Source organism: Akebia trifoliata, chromosome 3 (assembly GCF_017979445.1).
Source record: "Akebia trifoliata isolate Shusen 1 chromosome 3, ASM1797944v1, whole genome shotgun sequence".
NCBI lineage: Eukaryota > Viridiplantae > Streptophyta > Magnoliopsida > Ranunculales > Lardizabalaceae > Akebia > Akebia trifoliata.
In genome coordinates this window covers 10,676,932-10,693,423 of record NC_141377.1, presented here as the reverse complement: position 1 = coordinate 10,693,423, position 16,492 = coordinate 10,676,932, and the positions used below count along the sequence as shown (strand labels likewise).

Here is a 16,492-nt window from a genome sequence, read left to right as displayed (position 1 = left end):
TTAACATAAACTCTAGGTTTGTGTGTTCTACCCTACGTCACACTCCCTGACATGGTAGTTAGAAACTCATGAATATTTTTCTTATGTATCCCGAAACAAAAGATTTACAATTCTGTGATGGGGGCGTATAGGGAGCGTCTTAAAAAAGAGCGTTAGATTATCACGACACTTTAGAAAAATAATGAATTTGTTGCTTTTAAATAAAACAACATAGTTGCTACTTTTTGTTCAAAAGTGGCAAATTCATTATTTTATCTTTGGTTGATTTGGATCCTATGAGATCTTTTAGAGAACATATAAAACATGTTTTTGGGTTTTTAGCGAAACCCTTAATTTTTGACCTCTGTAAAACCCCTAACTTCTCTTGATGTGTGAATGTTAAAAAAAATAAAATTTTGAAGGTGGAAAATAAAGATGTTACTATTTTTCACGATTAATTGATGAGTAATCGATTAGATTCGTTGATTTAACTTGCTAAAATCTTAGAACATCTCCAATCTTTACTCAAAGTCATACTCAAATTTAAAATTGAATAAAATCGTCACTTTTGACATTCGAATCCTTGAATCAAACTGACTTTTAATCAAATTTACACTCAAATCAAGGGAGAGTTTGAGTAAAACTCAAATTACAACGGTTATATTTTACTTAAGAAAATTAATTTTCATACTAGCTTAGTAAGTTTCAAATATTACTAAGAGTCGTCGAACACATATAGATTACCACATTGATAATCCAACATTAGAGTCTTTTTAGATTTCATGGAAAAACTCATATTAAAAAAAAAAAAAAAAAAAAAAATCTATTTTAGACTTCATCCTAGATGTTGAAAATGGACGATTATCGAACTCTCAAATTTAAAATAAAAATTCAACGGTGAAAATTTACATTTTTTCTAAATTTTTTTTTTTTGAAAATTTCTATATTTTTTTTCTCTACAACTCCGTGGCATTGGATCATGTTTTTGGATGCTACAATGTGAGCTTAAGACCCTAAGTAAGACTTGAAATCTTATTACGTTGGTAAAATTAGCCTGATTTTTTCGATTTACCACCGAAGTGCTTTGTATCAAATGAAAGCTCAAACTTGAGGCGTGGTGGAGATGCTCTTATTTAGAGAATTTTACCAATTTTTTTTTTTTTTTTTTTAAATTAGGAGAATTTTGGGACTGTGGTTGCTTTTTGACCGTCTGGACTGGACAACCTACATGTACTCATGTAATCATGCCACGTGTAGATAAATAATAATTTCTTTATTTTTTTAATCCGGTTAATCTAACTGGAGCAACCTTGTGTTGACTGGACTGATAGAACGATGTGACTGGCTGTGGCCGGTGGGACCCTTTTGTCACCGGAAGTCCAGGTGGATCCCACCACAGAAAGAAAAATTAGAAAAAGAAAGAATGATAGTGGCAGTGAAGCAGAAGAACGAAGAAAAAAACGCGTTTTCTCCCTAAGACCTGTGAATCCAATCTAGCCTTCTTCGCAATTAGGGTTAGGGTTAGGGTTTCCAAAAACTCTGCAACTTCGAATTTCTCTCTTGAAAAGAGAGTCGAGAAGGTTAGGGTTTCGAGCTTTGGACTTTCGAATTAGAGAAATGCGTTGTGTTTCTGAGATGAAATGGCGTCGGCGGATCCCTGAAACCCTAGTTTCTACTGTTTTTCTTGATCTGTTCTTCTTGTTTTGGATCTTTTCCTTTGTTTCTGCTAGTGATGGAGATTCTGATAAATCTGTTCTACTTCAGTTCAAGAGTTCTGTTTCGGATCCTTCAGGGCTTCTCTCAGACTGGAATTCGAACGATTCTAGTCACTGTTCTTGGTTCGGCATCTCCTGCGACTCGAAATCGAGAGTTTTGTCTTTAAATATTACTGGTGGAGGTGGAGATGGAGATGGAGGTAATTCTGAAGCTTTTTCTTGTTCAAAACTTTCTCAATTTCCATTTTATGGGTTTGGAATTAGGAGAACTTGTTTGGAGAATAATAGGAGATTGGAAGGAAAATTAACGCCGTTAATTGGACAACTCACTGAGCTTAGGTTTTTATCTTTGCCATTTAACGATCTTAACGGTGAAATTCCTTTTGAAATCTGGGGTTTAGAGATGCTAGAAGTGCTTGACCTCGAAGGGAATTCGATTAGTGGAACTTTACCTCTTGAATTCAGGGGTTTGAGAAAATTACGTGTTCTTAACCTCGGGTTTAATAGCATAACAGGAGAGATTCCGCCCTCTCTTTCAAATTGCGTTGGTTTAGAGATATTGAACTTGGCTGTGAATCGAGTGAACGGAACGATCCCTGGGTTTGTTGGTAATCTTTCCAAGTTGAGGGGTCTTTATTTGTCTCTTAATCGTCTCGATGGGTCAATTCCCGACCAGCTTGGAAATGATTGTCGAAGCCTCGAACATCTTGATCTTTCTGGAAATCTCTTTGAAGGTAGTATCCCACATAATTTGGGGAATTGCAGTCAGCTGCGGTCACTGCTATTGTTTTCTAATTTGTTGGAAGAATCCATTCCTTCTGAATTTGGTCGACTTCAGAAGCTTGAAGTGTTAGACGTATCGTGGAATACTCTCAGTGGTTTCATACCAGTCGAGCTTGGAAGATGTGTCGAATTGTCCGTCCTTGTTCTTTCAAACATCTACGATCCTCTGCCACCGACAATGCGGATTGTCAGATCGTCTAGTGATGTTTACGAGGATTACAATTATTTTCAAGGTGGAATTCCCATGGAAATTTCAACCTTGCCAAAGCTTAAGATAATTTGGGCACCAAAGGCAACTCTTGAAGGAAACATTCCTGGTGATTGGGGTTCTTGTGAAAGTTTGGAAGTGGTTAATATGGGTCAGAACTTCTTCACTGGAGAAATTCCGAAGGTGCTTGGTCGCTGCAAGAATCTGAATTTTCTTGACTTGAGTTCGAACAGGTTGATTGGAGAGCTCGATGGAAAGCTTCCAGTTCCTTGTTTGATTGTGTTTGATGTAAGTTGGAACCTCTTAACTGGCTCAATCCCCATGTTTAGTTCCAATATTTGCCCCAATATTTCCTCCGTCGACGCTCATCTGTCTCAACCCTACAACCCGTCCTCAGTATATTCTTCATTTTTCACATATAAAACTCAGGCTGAATCCACAATGCAATCTTCCTTAGTCGATGGTAGTTTTTCTATTTTGCATAATTTTGGTGGCAATAACTTTTCTGGACCCCTCCCATCTTTACCGATTTCTCCTGAAAGATTAGGGAGGCAGACTGTTTATGCGTTTCTTGTTGGTGGAAATAAACTAACTGGGTCATTTCCCGGGAATTTATTTGACAAGTGTGACAAACTGAGTGGACTGATTGCAAATGTTAGTGAAAACCGAATTTCTGGACAAATTCCAGTGAATATTGGTCCAATGTGCAGATCCCTCAAGCTTTTGTACGTGTCGGGGAATCAGATTACTGGATCACTGCCCCAAAGTTTGGGGGATTTGGTCTCTCTGGTTGGACTTGATTTGAGTCGGAATGAGTTTCAAGGTCAGATTCCGGAGGGTCTTTGTCTGTTAAAGGGTCTGAAGTATCTATCGTTGGCTGGTAACAATCTGACTGGTGTCATCCCTTCAAGCTTGGGGCAGCTAATATCTTTGGAGGTGTTGGAACTTTCTTCAAACTCTCTCTCGGGTGAGATTCCGAAAGATCTGATGAACTTGAGGAACCTTACTATTCTTTTACTCAACAACAATAAACTCTCGGGACCGATCCCTTCTGGCTTGGTTAGTGTGACAACACTCTCTGCATTCAATGCATCCTTTAATAACTTGTCTGAACCATTACCATGGAACTATAATTTGACGAAATGTAGCAGTGTTCTTGGGAATCCTTCTCTCCGTTCTTGCCATTTTCTATCCGTTCCATCTACAGATTTACAGAGTCAGTATGGGTTTGCAGATTCTCCAGTAAACGTGACAAAGAAAAGTGGGGATAGTAGATTCAATTCTATTGAGATCGCATCAATAACATCTGCATCAGCCATTGTATCCGTTCTTCTAGCTCTCGTTATCCTCTTTTTGTACACAAGAAAATGTGTCCCGAAGTCAAGAGTTGGAGGACCCGGAAGGAGGAGAGAGGTTATAGTTTTCACTGAGATTGGGGTTCCGCTGACGTTTGAGAATGTAGTGCGGGCCACGGGGAGTTTCAATGCTAGCAATTGCATCGGTAGTGGAGGTTTTGGTGCTACTTACAAGGCTGAGATCTCCCCTGGAGTTATAGTTGCCATAAAGAGACTCTCTATTGGACGTTTCCAAGGTGCACAACAGTTCCATGCAGAGATCAAGACACTTGGAAGAATGCGACACCAGAATCTTGTGACCTTAATAGGTTACCATGCTAGTGAAACGGAGATGTTCCTCGTTTATAATTACTTGCCGGGAGGTAATTTGGAAAAGTTTATACATGAAAGGCCCGAGAGAACCGTGGATTGGAGGATACTTCACAAGATTGCAATAGATATAGCCCGTGCGCTTGCCTATCTGCACGATCAATGTGTCCCGAGGGTCTTACACCGTGATGTGAAGCCGAGTAATATTTTGTTGGATAACGACTTCAATGCTTATCTTTCTGACTTTGGATTGGCGAGGCTTCTGGGTACTTCTGAAACCCATGCAACCACGGGTGTAGCTGGCACTTTCGGTTATGTTGCTCCGGAGTATGCATTGACTTGTCGTGTTTCTGACAAGGCTGATGTGTATAGTTATGGTGTGGTTCTGCTTGAGTTGTTGTCAGATAAGAAAGCTTTGGATCCCTCATTTTCTCCGTATGGGAATGGTTTCAATATTGTTGCCTATGCATGCATGCTTCTTCGTCAAGGTCAGGCCAAGGATTTCTTCACTGCCGGACTATGGGATGTAGGCCCTCACAATAATTTGGTGGAGACGCTGCACTTGGCTGTGATGTGTACTGTTGATTCTCTCTCGATTAGGCCTACAATGAAGCAAGTTTTCCAACGGCTGAAGCAACTACAACCCCCGCCATGCTAGCTAATGAGGCTTCATTGATTAACATATTTGAATTGTAGAAAGGTAAGATAGGCTTGGTAATTGGTTATATCATGTAGCCAGTCTAATTTTCGGGGCATCTCTCAGAACAAGTTTTTCCGAGTTTGTAATTGTCCCATTTGTAATATATTTTCTCTCAGCAATTTTTTCCTTGCTCTCGTCGACCCTGAGGACTTTCTTGATGAATCTGCAAAAGAATGCAGAGATATCTGGCTCCAATTACAACAGTTTCCGGGAACTTTTCTTCTTGCAATGTATCTCAATTCCATTTGTGATTGTGTATAAAACTGTATAACACAGGTATCTCCCAAGGGGCTCTGCTTTAACTATGATTTCATGTAACTAGCCACCACATTGTTTCCATTGTATGGTTATATGATTTTACTTGTTTCTTAATTGAAGGCGGATTCAATTTCCAAATTTTAGGTGTGGGAGTGACTGGAATTGCTTAAGATATTAGAGTAGACATATATTTTGTTGGAAACTTGTATGATCACTTACCCACTGAAGCCAACGGAAAATGCAGGTTTTGGGGGACAATGTTACAACATATGTGTAATTGCTTACATGTAGGAGCAGTTAATGCGTCCTTGGCTGAAGATTGATCTTACGTCTAATGAGTCCATATAACATTGTGGATTGGGGACACACTGCTTATGGGTTGATGAAATCTTTGCCCCCAGCAAGATAAGCTCAGCTAACAATAAGAAGAATGGTAAAGCGTTGGATAATATGATAAATGTCAAAGATTTCTATGGCTGGTGACACAGGTGACAACGTAAATGATCTAGAAATGGATAATAACTATGCAAGTTCAGTGGAAAGAGGCAATAGTGGTGATCAACGATAGTGAAGGACATAGACATGTCAAAGAAGTTCCATATAATCAAACCAAGATAACACAGCCATTGTGCACCGAGAATAATATTGTGGCAACTACTAAAGTTGAGGAGCAAATAATCTCTATAAAGAAATGGTACCCTTGAACATCAATTTCTACTGCAGAAAATTACCTTTAGTTTGTAGTAGCGAAGAATCCGCCACCAAAATTCAGATGGGTCATGATTTGATTCCACAACTTGAACATTGAGAAAATTTTGGATCCAAATTTTTAGGAAGGTGGAGCTGAATCAATGAGAACCATCACCACCCTAGTCTTGGGTTTCAAGGAATCTGTTAAGGTGTGGATGGAGATAGTCGATTCAATCTTGTAATGTCTGGAATGGTGTGGTCAACTATCTAATTATCATCAACTTCATCAACTAACCATTGTCCTTCCATTAGCATCAGTTGGGGCTTCATGCATTTATGATTTGACTTGAAGATTTCATCATAATTGAAGCAAAGGCCTTTGTTGCGTCTCTCATGCATCTCAGATGGTGAAAGTTGATGAATTGGTGGCTGCGTGGCAACCAAAGCTGAAGAAGAAATGCTGGTGGTGGTCCATTGCAAAGGAAGCTTGTATGCTACTAATTTTCTTCAATGGATGCGAGCTAGCCTTATAGCTTTGGCAAAGGTTGCTGGTCCAAAAGAATGGAACTCATGGAAAATATCATCCTTCAATCCGCTTTTGAAGCACCCACCGCGTAGTTTTTCATACATCCAATCATGAGTCTGACAAGCAAGTCGTTTGAACTCAATTTGACAATCCATAACTGATCCAAATTTGTGGAATTTAGAGAAAGAACCTTGGAAATCTGATCAGCACAACAAGGGAAGATAAGAAAATGGTGGAAATTTTAGGGAATTTAATTTTGGATTTTAGGTAAGTATGACTACAATCCCAATGAAAATAGTTAAAGATTAATAAGGTAAAGAAATGATTAAAGATAAAATAAAATGAGATTTGTAGATTTCAAGAATCAAAAATCAAAAATAAAGAAAGGGGTTGTAAGAATCAATAATCAAGAATAAGGTAAACTTAGTTTATGAATTGATTTCTTGAAAGGATTGAATGTTTCTTGATCTCTTATAAATTATAATAAATAAATAAAATAGAATATGCGGATTGAAGAAGAGATAGATGATAAGAAGAAAATTAAAGAAATAAAAAAATGATATTTACTTTGGAATCACCCTAATGCATTCAAAAGAAAACCAAAATTTCTTGTTTATTCCCTTCATTCCCTATAAATAAATCCTAATACAATCTATAAATAAAGAAAATCAGCTAAGAGTCCTAATAAAATTAAAATACCTAATTTTTGTAACTTTCTCTCTTAATTTTTAAATCCTAATAAACTTAAATAAAAAATAAAGTAAAGTTACTAAATTGTCCCTAAATATTATACTAAGACTATGGACTAATAAAACATGAAAATAAGTCCTAAAAACATAAAATTAAAACCCTAAAACAGAAATCTAAATAAAAATAAAAATTTACTTTTTAAGATTTGATGTTCCAATCAAAATCTTTATAAATGCTTGGCCTAAATTGAGTCATAATGGCATCAACAAAGATATCCCAAATGATATGATTTTTTTATTCATAACAATCCATCTACGGAATGTGTCCCCTTCAAGATGGAATGATGCAATCTCGACCTTTGGAAACGAAAAAATTGTTCCTCTCAAGAATTTGACCCATCAAACTCTGGAAAATCCAAGATCATTGAACGAGCAATCAACGGGGTAGAAGTGTGTTGTTATAGTTCTGTAGAAGATGATCTTTCCTCATCATGGTTATAGATAGGTGCTTTGGTCCACATAGCTTTTGTGGTGTTCTTCATGTTTCTTCATTCAAGCACAATTTAATTTCTATTTCCAAACTTTCTCAATATATGAATTGAGCAGTAATTTTCCCCCATTCATTGTATTTTTTAGGACTAACGCTCGAGGACAATGCTTGGATTGGTGGGTAGAGCTCATGGTGGGCTCTACATTTTTTAACCCAACTTCCATTCTGTTATTGCACTTATTATTTTCACATCACCTTATACCACTACGTTATGGCATTATCGTCTCGGACATCCATCCAATAATCGCTTTATCATCTACAAATATACTTATACATCTTAGAGCATGCATCCCACAATGGTTTAATTTCCATATTTTTCGGAACCGTTCCTTGCTGATGATTATAAACAATCTCATGCAGACTATTCTCTATTTTCTCACATTGATGAGAACAATTGCACTTTTTATCTTTATCCATGTTGATGATATTATTATTTTTGGCAACAACCTTGAATCTATTTCCCAAACCAAGTCCTTTATCAAAACTCCATTTTCATATTGAAACTATGAAATATTTCTTGGGAATAGGTAGCCCGATCAACCCAAGACCTCTTCTTGACCCAACAAAAATACATACTTGATATCCTTTTTTATGTCGGTTATTCAAGCTCTTGCACTTGTGTTTTTCCAATTGAACAACATTTGAAATTAGATCATTTTGGAAACCATCTTGAAGAACCCACTTGTTATAGATGATTGGTTTGACAATTGTAGATGATGCAAATTAAATGATTCTACGCGTGTGCCACGTGGACTGGTCATATGTAAGGTGGAAAAGCAAAGACAATGGGAGAAGGCTAATCAAGTCATTTCACTTCCATTTTCCCTATAAATAAGGCATGGGATTGACTTCACAAAAGGGGGGATTCTATTCTCTCACAAGAGGGCTCTTCCTCACTCTCTCTCTCTCTCTTTATATATATATATATATATTTTTTTTTTTTTTCCAACACTTTATTTTTCCAATAATACTCCTATTCATTTTATCTTTCAGTGAAAACAAATAGGAGTTTGTTTGTCTTTTACACAATAAATGTTGTTTTTTTTAAGATTAAAGGGGGGTTAGGCAGACCCTCAACTAGAAAACAACAGACTATAAATGATCATAAGAGTGCCCACAGGCATCTTTACAAATGATCCTCATGAGGTCACTAGGAATGTCCATAGGCTTTATCACTACTCTACCTAAAGAGGGGAGGAAGGAGGCAAGGAAATCAACTGCTTGGTTGCACTCTCAGAAGTAGAAGCTGAAGTCTATCTGGGGAAGTGTCTAGTTCTAGCTCTAATTTCTTTTATCGATCTCTCCTCTCTCCAAGGGGCTTCACACTCCCCTTTGAGACAATCAATAGCTAGCTTTGAGTCAGCTCTAACCATTAGCGACTGGATGTTAAGTTCTACTACCATTATCAACTCCTTAGCATGTCTTGTAGCTTGTGTGCCAAAACAGATTTGGCATGGGTGTTTTCCACGAGGGCTTTGATGACACTACCATTGTTATCTCTGATGATTGCTTCCTTGCTTCCAAGGTTAGCTCTAAGAGAGTCATCTGAATTCAAAACATAGTAGTTGTTTGGGGGCTTGATCCAAGAGCATCTCACAGGGACTTTGACTTCGAACTTGGGGGAAAGGTTCCAAGAGTCCATGAATTCTCTAAGAGAACCATTTAAATTCAAAACATAGGAGTTGTATGGGGGCTTGGTCTAAGAGCATCTCACATGGACTCTTAACTTTGAACTTGGGGGAAAGGTCCAAGAGGCCATGAATTCTCTATTAGAGGCATTGTCCTTGACACAAGTCTCTATGCTTTGGATTGAACAGCTCTCACAATGAAGCTCTCTACAAGATTTGGGGGGTAGTAGCAATTCTGGAACAAATGCCTACACCTCTGGTTCCAAATATGGTGGATGAAGGCATTGAAGGCAAGTTTCTTGACGGTAGAGTATAGGTTCTTGCCCTTGAAATTGTTGCATGCCCACTCCACTTCAACAATTTATCTCATATTTGAGTGTCTCACTCTTGATATTCTCAATATACTTTGCCAAATGTTGAAGGATAAGTCACATTCTAGAAATATGTGATCCTCTCTATCTGAAGAGTCTCTACAGAAGCAACAAGAACAACTCTAGATGATGCCTCTGTCTCTCAGCCTATCTTGGGTCTTGAGGCCCCTACTAATACTCATCCATGAGGTAGTGCTGTGGCGCTTGATGTTATTAGGGAACCACACCAGACTATGCCAACTAACAAGATGGCTAATGTTTTTGAGGGCTATGTATGATGACTTCGAGGAAAAGAAGCCCTTTGGATTTGGGGTCCATAAGGGTCTGTCTTCCTCAGAGATGTCGAGGTCCAAGGGTCCAATATGACTTCATAGACTCCCCAGGCTGGCAGCAAGGTGCGCAAGTAGGCTTCACTGGCCATTTCTAATGAGATTGCTGACTTTGGCTTCACTGTGTAGGCTAGATTCATAGAAGGCCTGTGGCTGCTGGTTGTTGAGCAAGACTCCCTTAGAGATCCAAGGGTCGTTCCATTTGGAAGTGTTGCAACCATTCCCAATTTTGTGCCTCACCAAGCTTCGGATATTTCCTTTTAAATGCAAAATTTTCCTCCACATCCATGAGGCTTCAAAAGGGATAGGCATTGTCCAAAGTCCCCCCCTTGGTGATGTTCTTTTGGACCTATTCCATCCAAATGCTTTCTTTGTTAGTTGTTATGTCCCAAACTTGCCTAGCTATCCCAACTTTGTTATGAACCTTAAGATCAAGGATACCCAACCCACCATTAGCCTTACCTCTAGATATTTTTTTCCAGCTAATACAATAAGTGCTTGTTTGCATTGATTGTCAAATCATTTATTGCAACGAGACATAAGTCTAAAGGTTAAATGCCCTTAGCATTTATTATGAAAGAGACAAGTATTAATTACATAAATAAGTATTTATTATGTAAAAAGACTAATATACCCTTATCTTTTTTACTAAATGACAAAATGGGTAGGGGTATTATTAAAAAAAAAATATTGGAGAATGCTAACATTTCCATGAGGTCTTAGACGTCAGTATTCACCTATATAAATAGGGAAGCGTTTGGAGGCCCTAAAGAGAGCCAAACATTTTTCAAAATAGAGGTTAGAAGTTTCAAAATGGGCTGATTTTTTCTGTTGAGAATGATCTCTATGGTGAAGAGATCATCCTCACCAAAAAATCAGCTCATTCCAAAACTTCTAACCCAAGTTTACAAAATGAAAAATTATGGACCGTCTGATTTTTGTAAACCACTATTGATAGGGTTAGAAGTCTTGGAATGAGTTAATTTTTTGGTAAGGATGATTTCCTCATCATAGTGGTCATCCTCACCAAAAACCAATCCATTCCAAAACTTCTAAGTCGTACATTGAAAAAATGTTCAGCACAATGTTTGGCTCTCTTTAGGGCCTCCAAACGCCACACACACACACACACACCCACCTATATGGAAGTGTTCGAAAGCCATAAAGAGAGCCAAACATTTTTCAAAATAGAGGTTACAAGTTTCGGAATTTGCTGATTTTTTGTGAGGATGATCTCTATGGTGAAGAGATCATCCTCATAAAAATCAACTCATTCTAAAACTTCTAACCCTAATTTATAAGTTGAAGAATTACAGATCGTTCGATTTATGTAAACCACTTTTGATAAGGTTAGAAGTTTCAAAATGAGCATATAGATCATCCTCACCAAAAACCAACCCATTCCGAAACTCCTAACCCATATATATAAAAAAATGTTTGTCTCTCTTTAGTGCCCTTGAATGCCGCCCATATATATATATAGGGTCAGGTTCGATTGATAATCTTACAAAACATGATCCACACAAATCGGCTGGACCATCGGATCTCACTGAATAGATGATAATCCTACGGTTGGGTTCTATTTAAACACCACGTGCTCAATAACTTACTAAAACTTTTGTTATATTGAAAACACCTCCCCGAATTTGCAAACACCCATACCTAAATCAAAACCCCCAAACCCACTTTTCTATCTTCCAGCAGCTTAAAGGTTTAATCAAACCAAAATGGATTTATTATGGATTTTAAAAATCCCAAACTCTTCTGTTTGAGCATCTTTCAGAAATTGAGCAAATCAAAACAAGATTTCTTCATATATAACGAGAAAACTGAATGAAATAAGGTTCATCCCCAAAATTGAGAAATCTGATTCCTAGGTTCTCCTAAATTTCACAATTTGATTCACAAAAAGGAAGTTTGAGAATTCTAATAAATCTACTATCCACATTTAGAGATGAATTCAAACAAAAATTCAGATAGAAGAATTCATTCAATAGAGAAATTAAGGTTTTGCAATGATGTGAAGGAGCTAATTGGAAATTATGAGGAGGAAGAAGTGAAAAAAGAAGAAGAGTTGGAGATGTGTCAGAGTTTATTCCCCAACTTAAGGCAACTATGCTTACATAATCTACCAAAACTAACATGCTTCTACCCTGCGAACGTGCTTTTTGGAAGCCATTCCTCGAACCACTGTCTTCAGTCCAGTTTTCATTGCTAACAAAGTCTCCTCCTGATAAAGAATTCCATTTAACACCATCTTTGTGACTCTCATGCCATCGTCACAATTCCAACATCGTCCTTGTTGGCTACTGAACTTTTTAAGATAAATAAAGCAAAAATTGTTCTTTATTCATATTGAGAGTGGCCTAAATATAGGCTGATCAACTAACTGATTTGATAAAAGTACTCAATCACTATTTCGTAAAAGTAGGACCTTAAAAACACATTCCTCACGACTGGAAATACAACCTTATGACCAGGAAACTATAAACAAATAAAAAACAACCTCCTAAGGACTAGGACAAAATAATAGACCACATGACTCAACATTAAATAAAACCAGTAATATTAGAGACTTAGTCAAATGACCAATTTGCAGATGATACTTTAACACCCTCCCTTAAACTAAACATTTGCAAATATTCAGTTTAACAATTCTGCAGTAACCTTAGCTCAAATTGCATCCTCCAAAGTACAAACTCCAAGTAACTCCCTCAACTTAAGAAAACTATCCAATTTAAGGGGTTTAGTAAAAATGTCAGTAACTTGGTTTTCACTTCTACAGTAAAGAAGATCAATAACTCCATCCTTCATGAGATCACGTAAGAAGTGATATTGCACATCTATGTGCTTGCATCTTCCATGAAAAACAGGATTCTTTGAGAGCTTAATAGCTAAACTGTTATCACAAAACATTTGAGTAGATCCTGGTTGCTTGAACTGAAGTTCCTGAAAAAATTTTCTCAACCATAATGCTTGACAAACACTAGAAGTGGCTGCTACAAACTCAGCCTCAGTTGTTGACAATGTAACCAATGATTGCTTCCTTGATGACCATGAAACAACTACAGACCCTAGCATAAACACATATCCAGTTGTACTTCTTCTATCATCCAAATCACCAGCGTAATCACTGTCTGTATACCCAAACAAATATATTTTTTGACCTCTTTTATAGAAAAGGCCAAAATCAGTAGTTCCATGCAAGTATCTAAGAATCCTCTTCGCAGCTAGAAGGTGGATTTCTTCCGGATTCTCCATGTACCTGCTAATGAGACTCACTGCTTGCATTATATTAGGCCTTGTTGTTGTCAAGTACATCAAGCTCCCAAAAATTTGCTTATAAAGAGTACTATTAACTCTTCTCACTGTTGGATCCATCACAAGCTTCAAACCCTTTTCAACTGGAGTGGTGACAGGATTGAAATTCTTCATTTGAAATTTGTCTAAAATTTCTTGGGCATATTTCTTTTGAAAAATAAAAATTCCAACGGTAGATTGCACTACTTCTATGCCAAGAAAATAACGCATCTTACCAAGATCAAGCATATCAAACTCAAGCATCATAGATTCCTTAAATGTTTTAAACATGGCCCAGTCATTTCCTGTATAAATCAAATCATCTACATACAAGCATACCATGAGCCGTTTTCCTCCAACTCCAATTTTTATATAAAGAGTATGCTCATATGGGCATTTTGAAAACCTTCCTTCAAAAAATAAGCATCTATACGATTATACCAAGCTCTACGTGCTTGTTTTAGTCCATATAGAGCTTTTTTTAGTTTATAAACTTTATGCTCACTGCCTAATTTCACATAACCAGGAGGTTGATCAATAAATACCTCTTCTTGTAACTCTCCATGAAAAATGCCGATTTCACGTCCATTTGAAAAATTGGCCATTAGTTTTGAGCTACCAATGCAATCATTAATCTGATTGTGTCATGTCTTGCAATAGGAGCAAATACTTCTTTGTAGTTAACACTAAACTTTTGGTTATAACCTTTTGCTATTAGGCACACCTTGTATTTGTCACCTTCACCATTCTCCTTCAGCTTCGTCTTGTATACCCACTTACCACCAATCGTCTTCTGTCCCTTTGGAAGTTCTATCAACTCCCAAGTATTATTCCTTTCAATGGCTGCAATTTCTTCGTTCATAGCCTTTTGTTATTTTAGTTCTTTGATAGCATTTTCAAAGATTGTGGGATCACAGTATGAAAATAAAGCAAAGTGAGTGATTGGATCTTCAGTTGGGTAAATTTCGGTTACCTCATAATTTGTCATCCATGAGAGCCTCTTCTGAACACGGTGAATACAAGATTCAACTGCTGCATTAGTAGCCACTACTGGTGGTGGTGAAATTTCAGCCATTGTTGGAACTTCATTTGGTGGAATTTCAAGTATAGAAGTTGCTGGAAATTGTTGTTGTAGGTGCTGTTCCCCTTCTTCTTCAGTTTCACTATCGAAAATGACTGAAGTAGGCTACTGCCCATTCCAATTCCAAGTGTTCTCCTCATCAAAAATGACATCTCTACTGGTCACAATCTTCTTAGTAAGTGGATTGAACAGTTTATAGGCTTTGGACACTTCACTTACATCGAGAAAAACACACCCTTATCATTGAGTTTCTTCCTTTTTTTTTTATCTGGGACATGTGAGTAGGCGATGTAGCCGAAAATTTTGAAATGATTTACAATTGATTTTCGTTTACTCCAAGCCTCTTCTGGTGTCATGTTTTGAACAGAAAATGTAGGACTTTTGTTCAATACATGAACACTCCAATTCACTGCCTCCGACCAATTTTTTTTTGGAATTTTGCCCCTTGCCAGCAAGCTTCTCACCATGTTGAGGATGGTTCTATTTTTTCTCTCCGATACACCATTCTATTGCAGTGTATAAGCAACTGTGAGTACTCTTCGTATGCCTTGATCATCACAAAAATGTTCAAATTCTTTTGAACAATATTCTCCACCACGATCAGTTTTGAGAATTTTGATGGATCTCCCTGTTTCTTTTTCAACATGTACCTTGAAGCTTTTGAATGTACTAAAAGCTTCTGATTTCTCCCGCAAAAAAGAAACCCAAGTTTTTCGACTATAATCATCAATAAAGACCGCAAAGGTCAGAATGAACCAGCTCCAGGACTTTCTTTGCTCTCCACGACTTTCCTTGAGGAAATTGAGAACGAGGTTGTTTGCCAACAACGCATTCTTCACAAACTTGAGACGGAACGACAATTTGATGGAGTCCTGTCACCATATTTTTTTGTTGGAGAGTTTTTAATCCACTAAAATTCAAGTGACCACAGCATAAATGCCAGAGCCATGACAAGTCTTTCACTTCAGCCTTTAAGCAAGATTGGGCACTTTCAATCTTCAATGGAAACAACCTATTTGAACTCAATTGAACAATAGCAATAACTCTTCTAGAGGGATCATATATCTCATAAGCACCCTTTTGAATAGTTATTACATAACCTTTTTCTTGCAATTGACCAGCACTTTACAAATTACTTTTCAAGTCAAGAACAAAAAAAGATATTGGAAATTGTTTTTACAAAACCATTCTTGGTTTTAATGTTAATGTTGCCCTTTCTCATTACATTTACAGTGGAACAATCACCAAAACTCACTACATAATGAAAGCCTTCATTTAGAGAACAAAAGAAGACTTACTTCCACACATGTGGTTGTTGTAGCGTGTATCCACATACCACACTTCTTCCTGAGGTTGTTCATCGACTTGTGCAACCATCAACAAGGTTTCAACTTCTTTCTTTTCAGCAAAATTCGATTTCTCTCCTTTTTCTTTGTCGTCAAACAATTTTGTATAACATTCAAAACAATAATGACCAAATTTATGGCATCTAAAACACTCTACCTTAGATTTGTCAAATTGTTGATTTCGGGCTTTGCCTCTGTTTTGAAAATCTAATTGATCTTCATCAGCTCTAAAATGGCCTCGTCTACCTCTTCCTCTACCTCCATCTCTGGCTCTTTGGACTCTACCTCTACCCCAATTTGCTAATCTATTGGTTGTCCAAGTATTGTGGTTAGTTGAAACCTTTAGAGCCTACTCCTCCTTGTCTTCCTGGATAATTTTTTGTTCATGAACCAATAGAGATCATTGCAACTCATTAAGTGATAGCTCATCAAGATCTTTCGATTCCTCAATAGAACAAACAACATAATTAAATTTCGGTGTCATTGACCGAAGAATTTTCTCAATAACAGTTACATCCTCCATCTTCTTGTCATGAATCCGCATTTTATTGATGATTGCCATTGTTCGTGAGAAGAAATCAGAAACTGACTCTCCCAACTTCATTTGAAGCATTTCAAACTCAGATCGGAATAGTTGAAGTTATTGCTTCTTTGACCTTGTTGATCCCTGATACT

At 37.3% G+C, this 16,492-nt stretch overlaps 1 protein-coding gene across 1 annotated transcript; it reads left to right on the top strand.

Annotated features, from left to right (window-relative positions):
- Nucleotides 1–1,404: 1,404 nt before the first annotated feature.
- On the top strand, nucleotides 1,405–5,421 carry LOC147405971 (LRR receptor-like serine/threonine-protein kinase RPK2). Its single transcript, XM_086433877.1, has one exon. The coding sequence runs from the start codon at nucleotides 1,597–1,599 to the stop codon at nucleotides 5,005–5,007; it is 3,411 nt and encodes a 1,136-aa protein (XP_086290003.1). The 5' UTR covers nucleotides 1,405–1,596; the 3' UTR covers nucleotides 5,008–5,421.
- Nucleotides 5,422–16,492: the final 11,071 nt, after the last annotated feature.

What these genes read in the sequence shown, in the direction of transcription:
- LOC147405971 (XM_086433877.1), top strand. Translation starts at nt 1,597, where the DNA reads ATGCGTTGTGTTTCTGAGATGAAATGGCGTCGGCGGATCCCTGAAACC.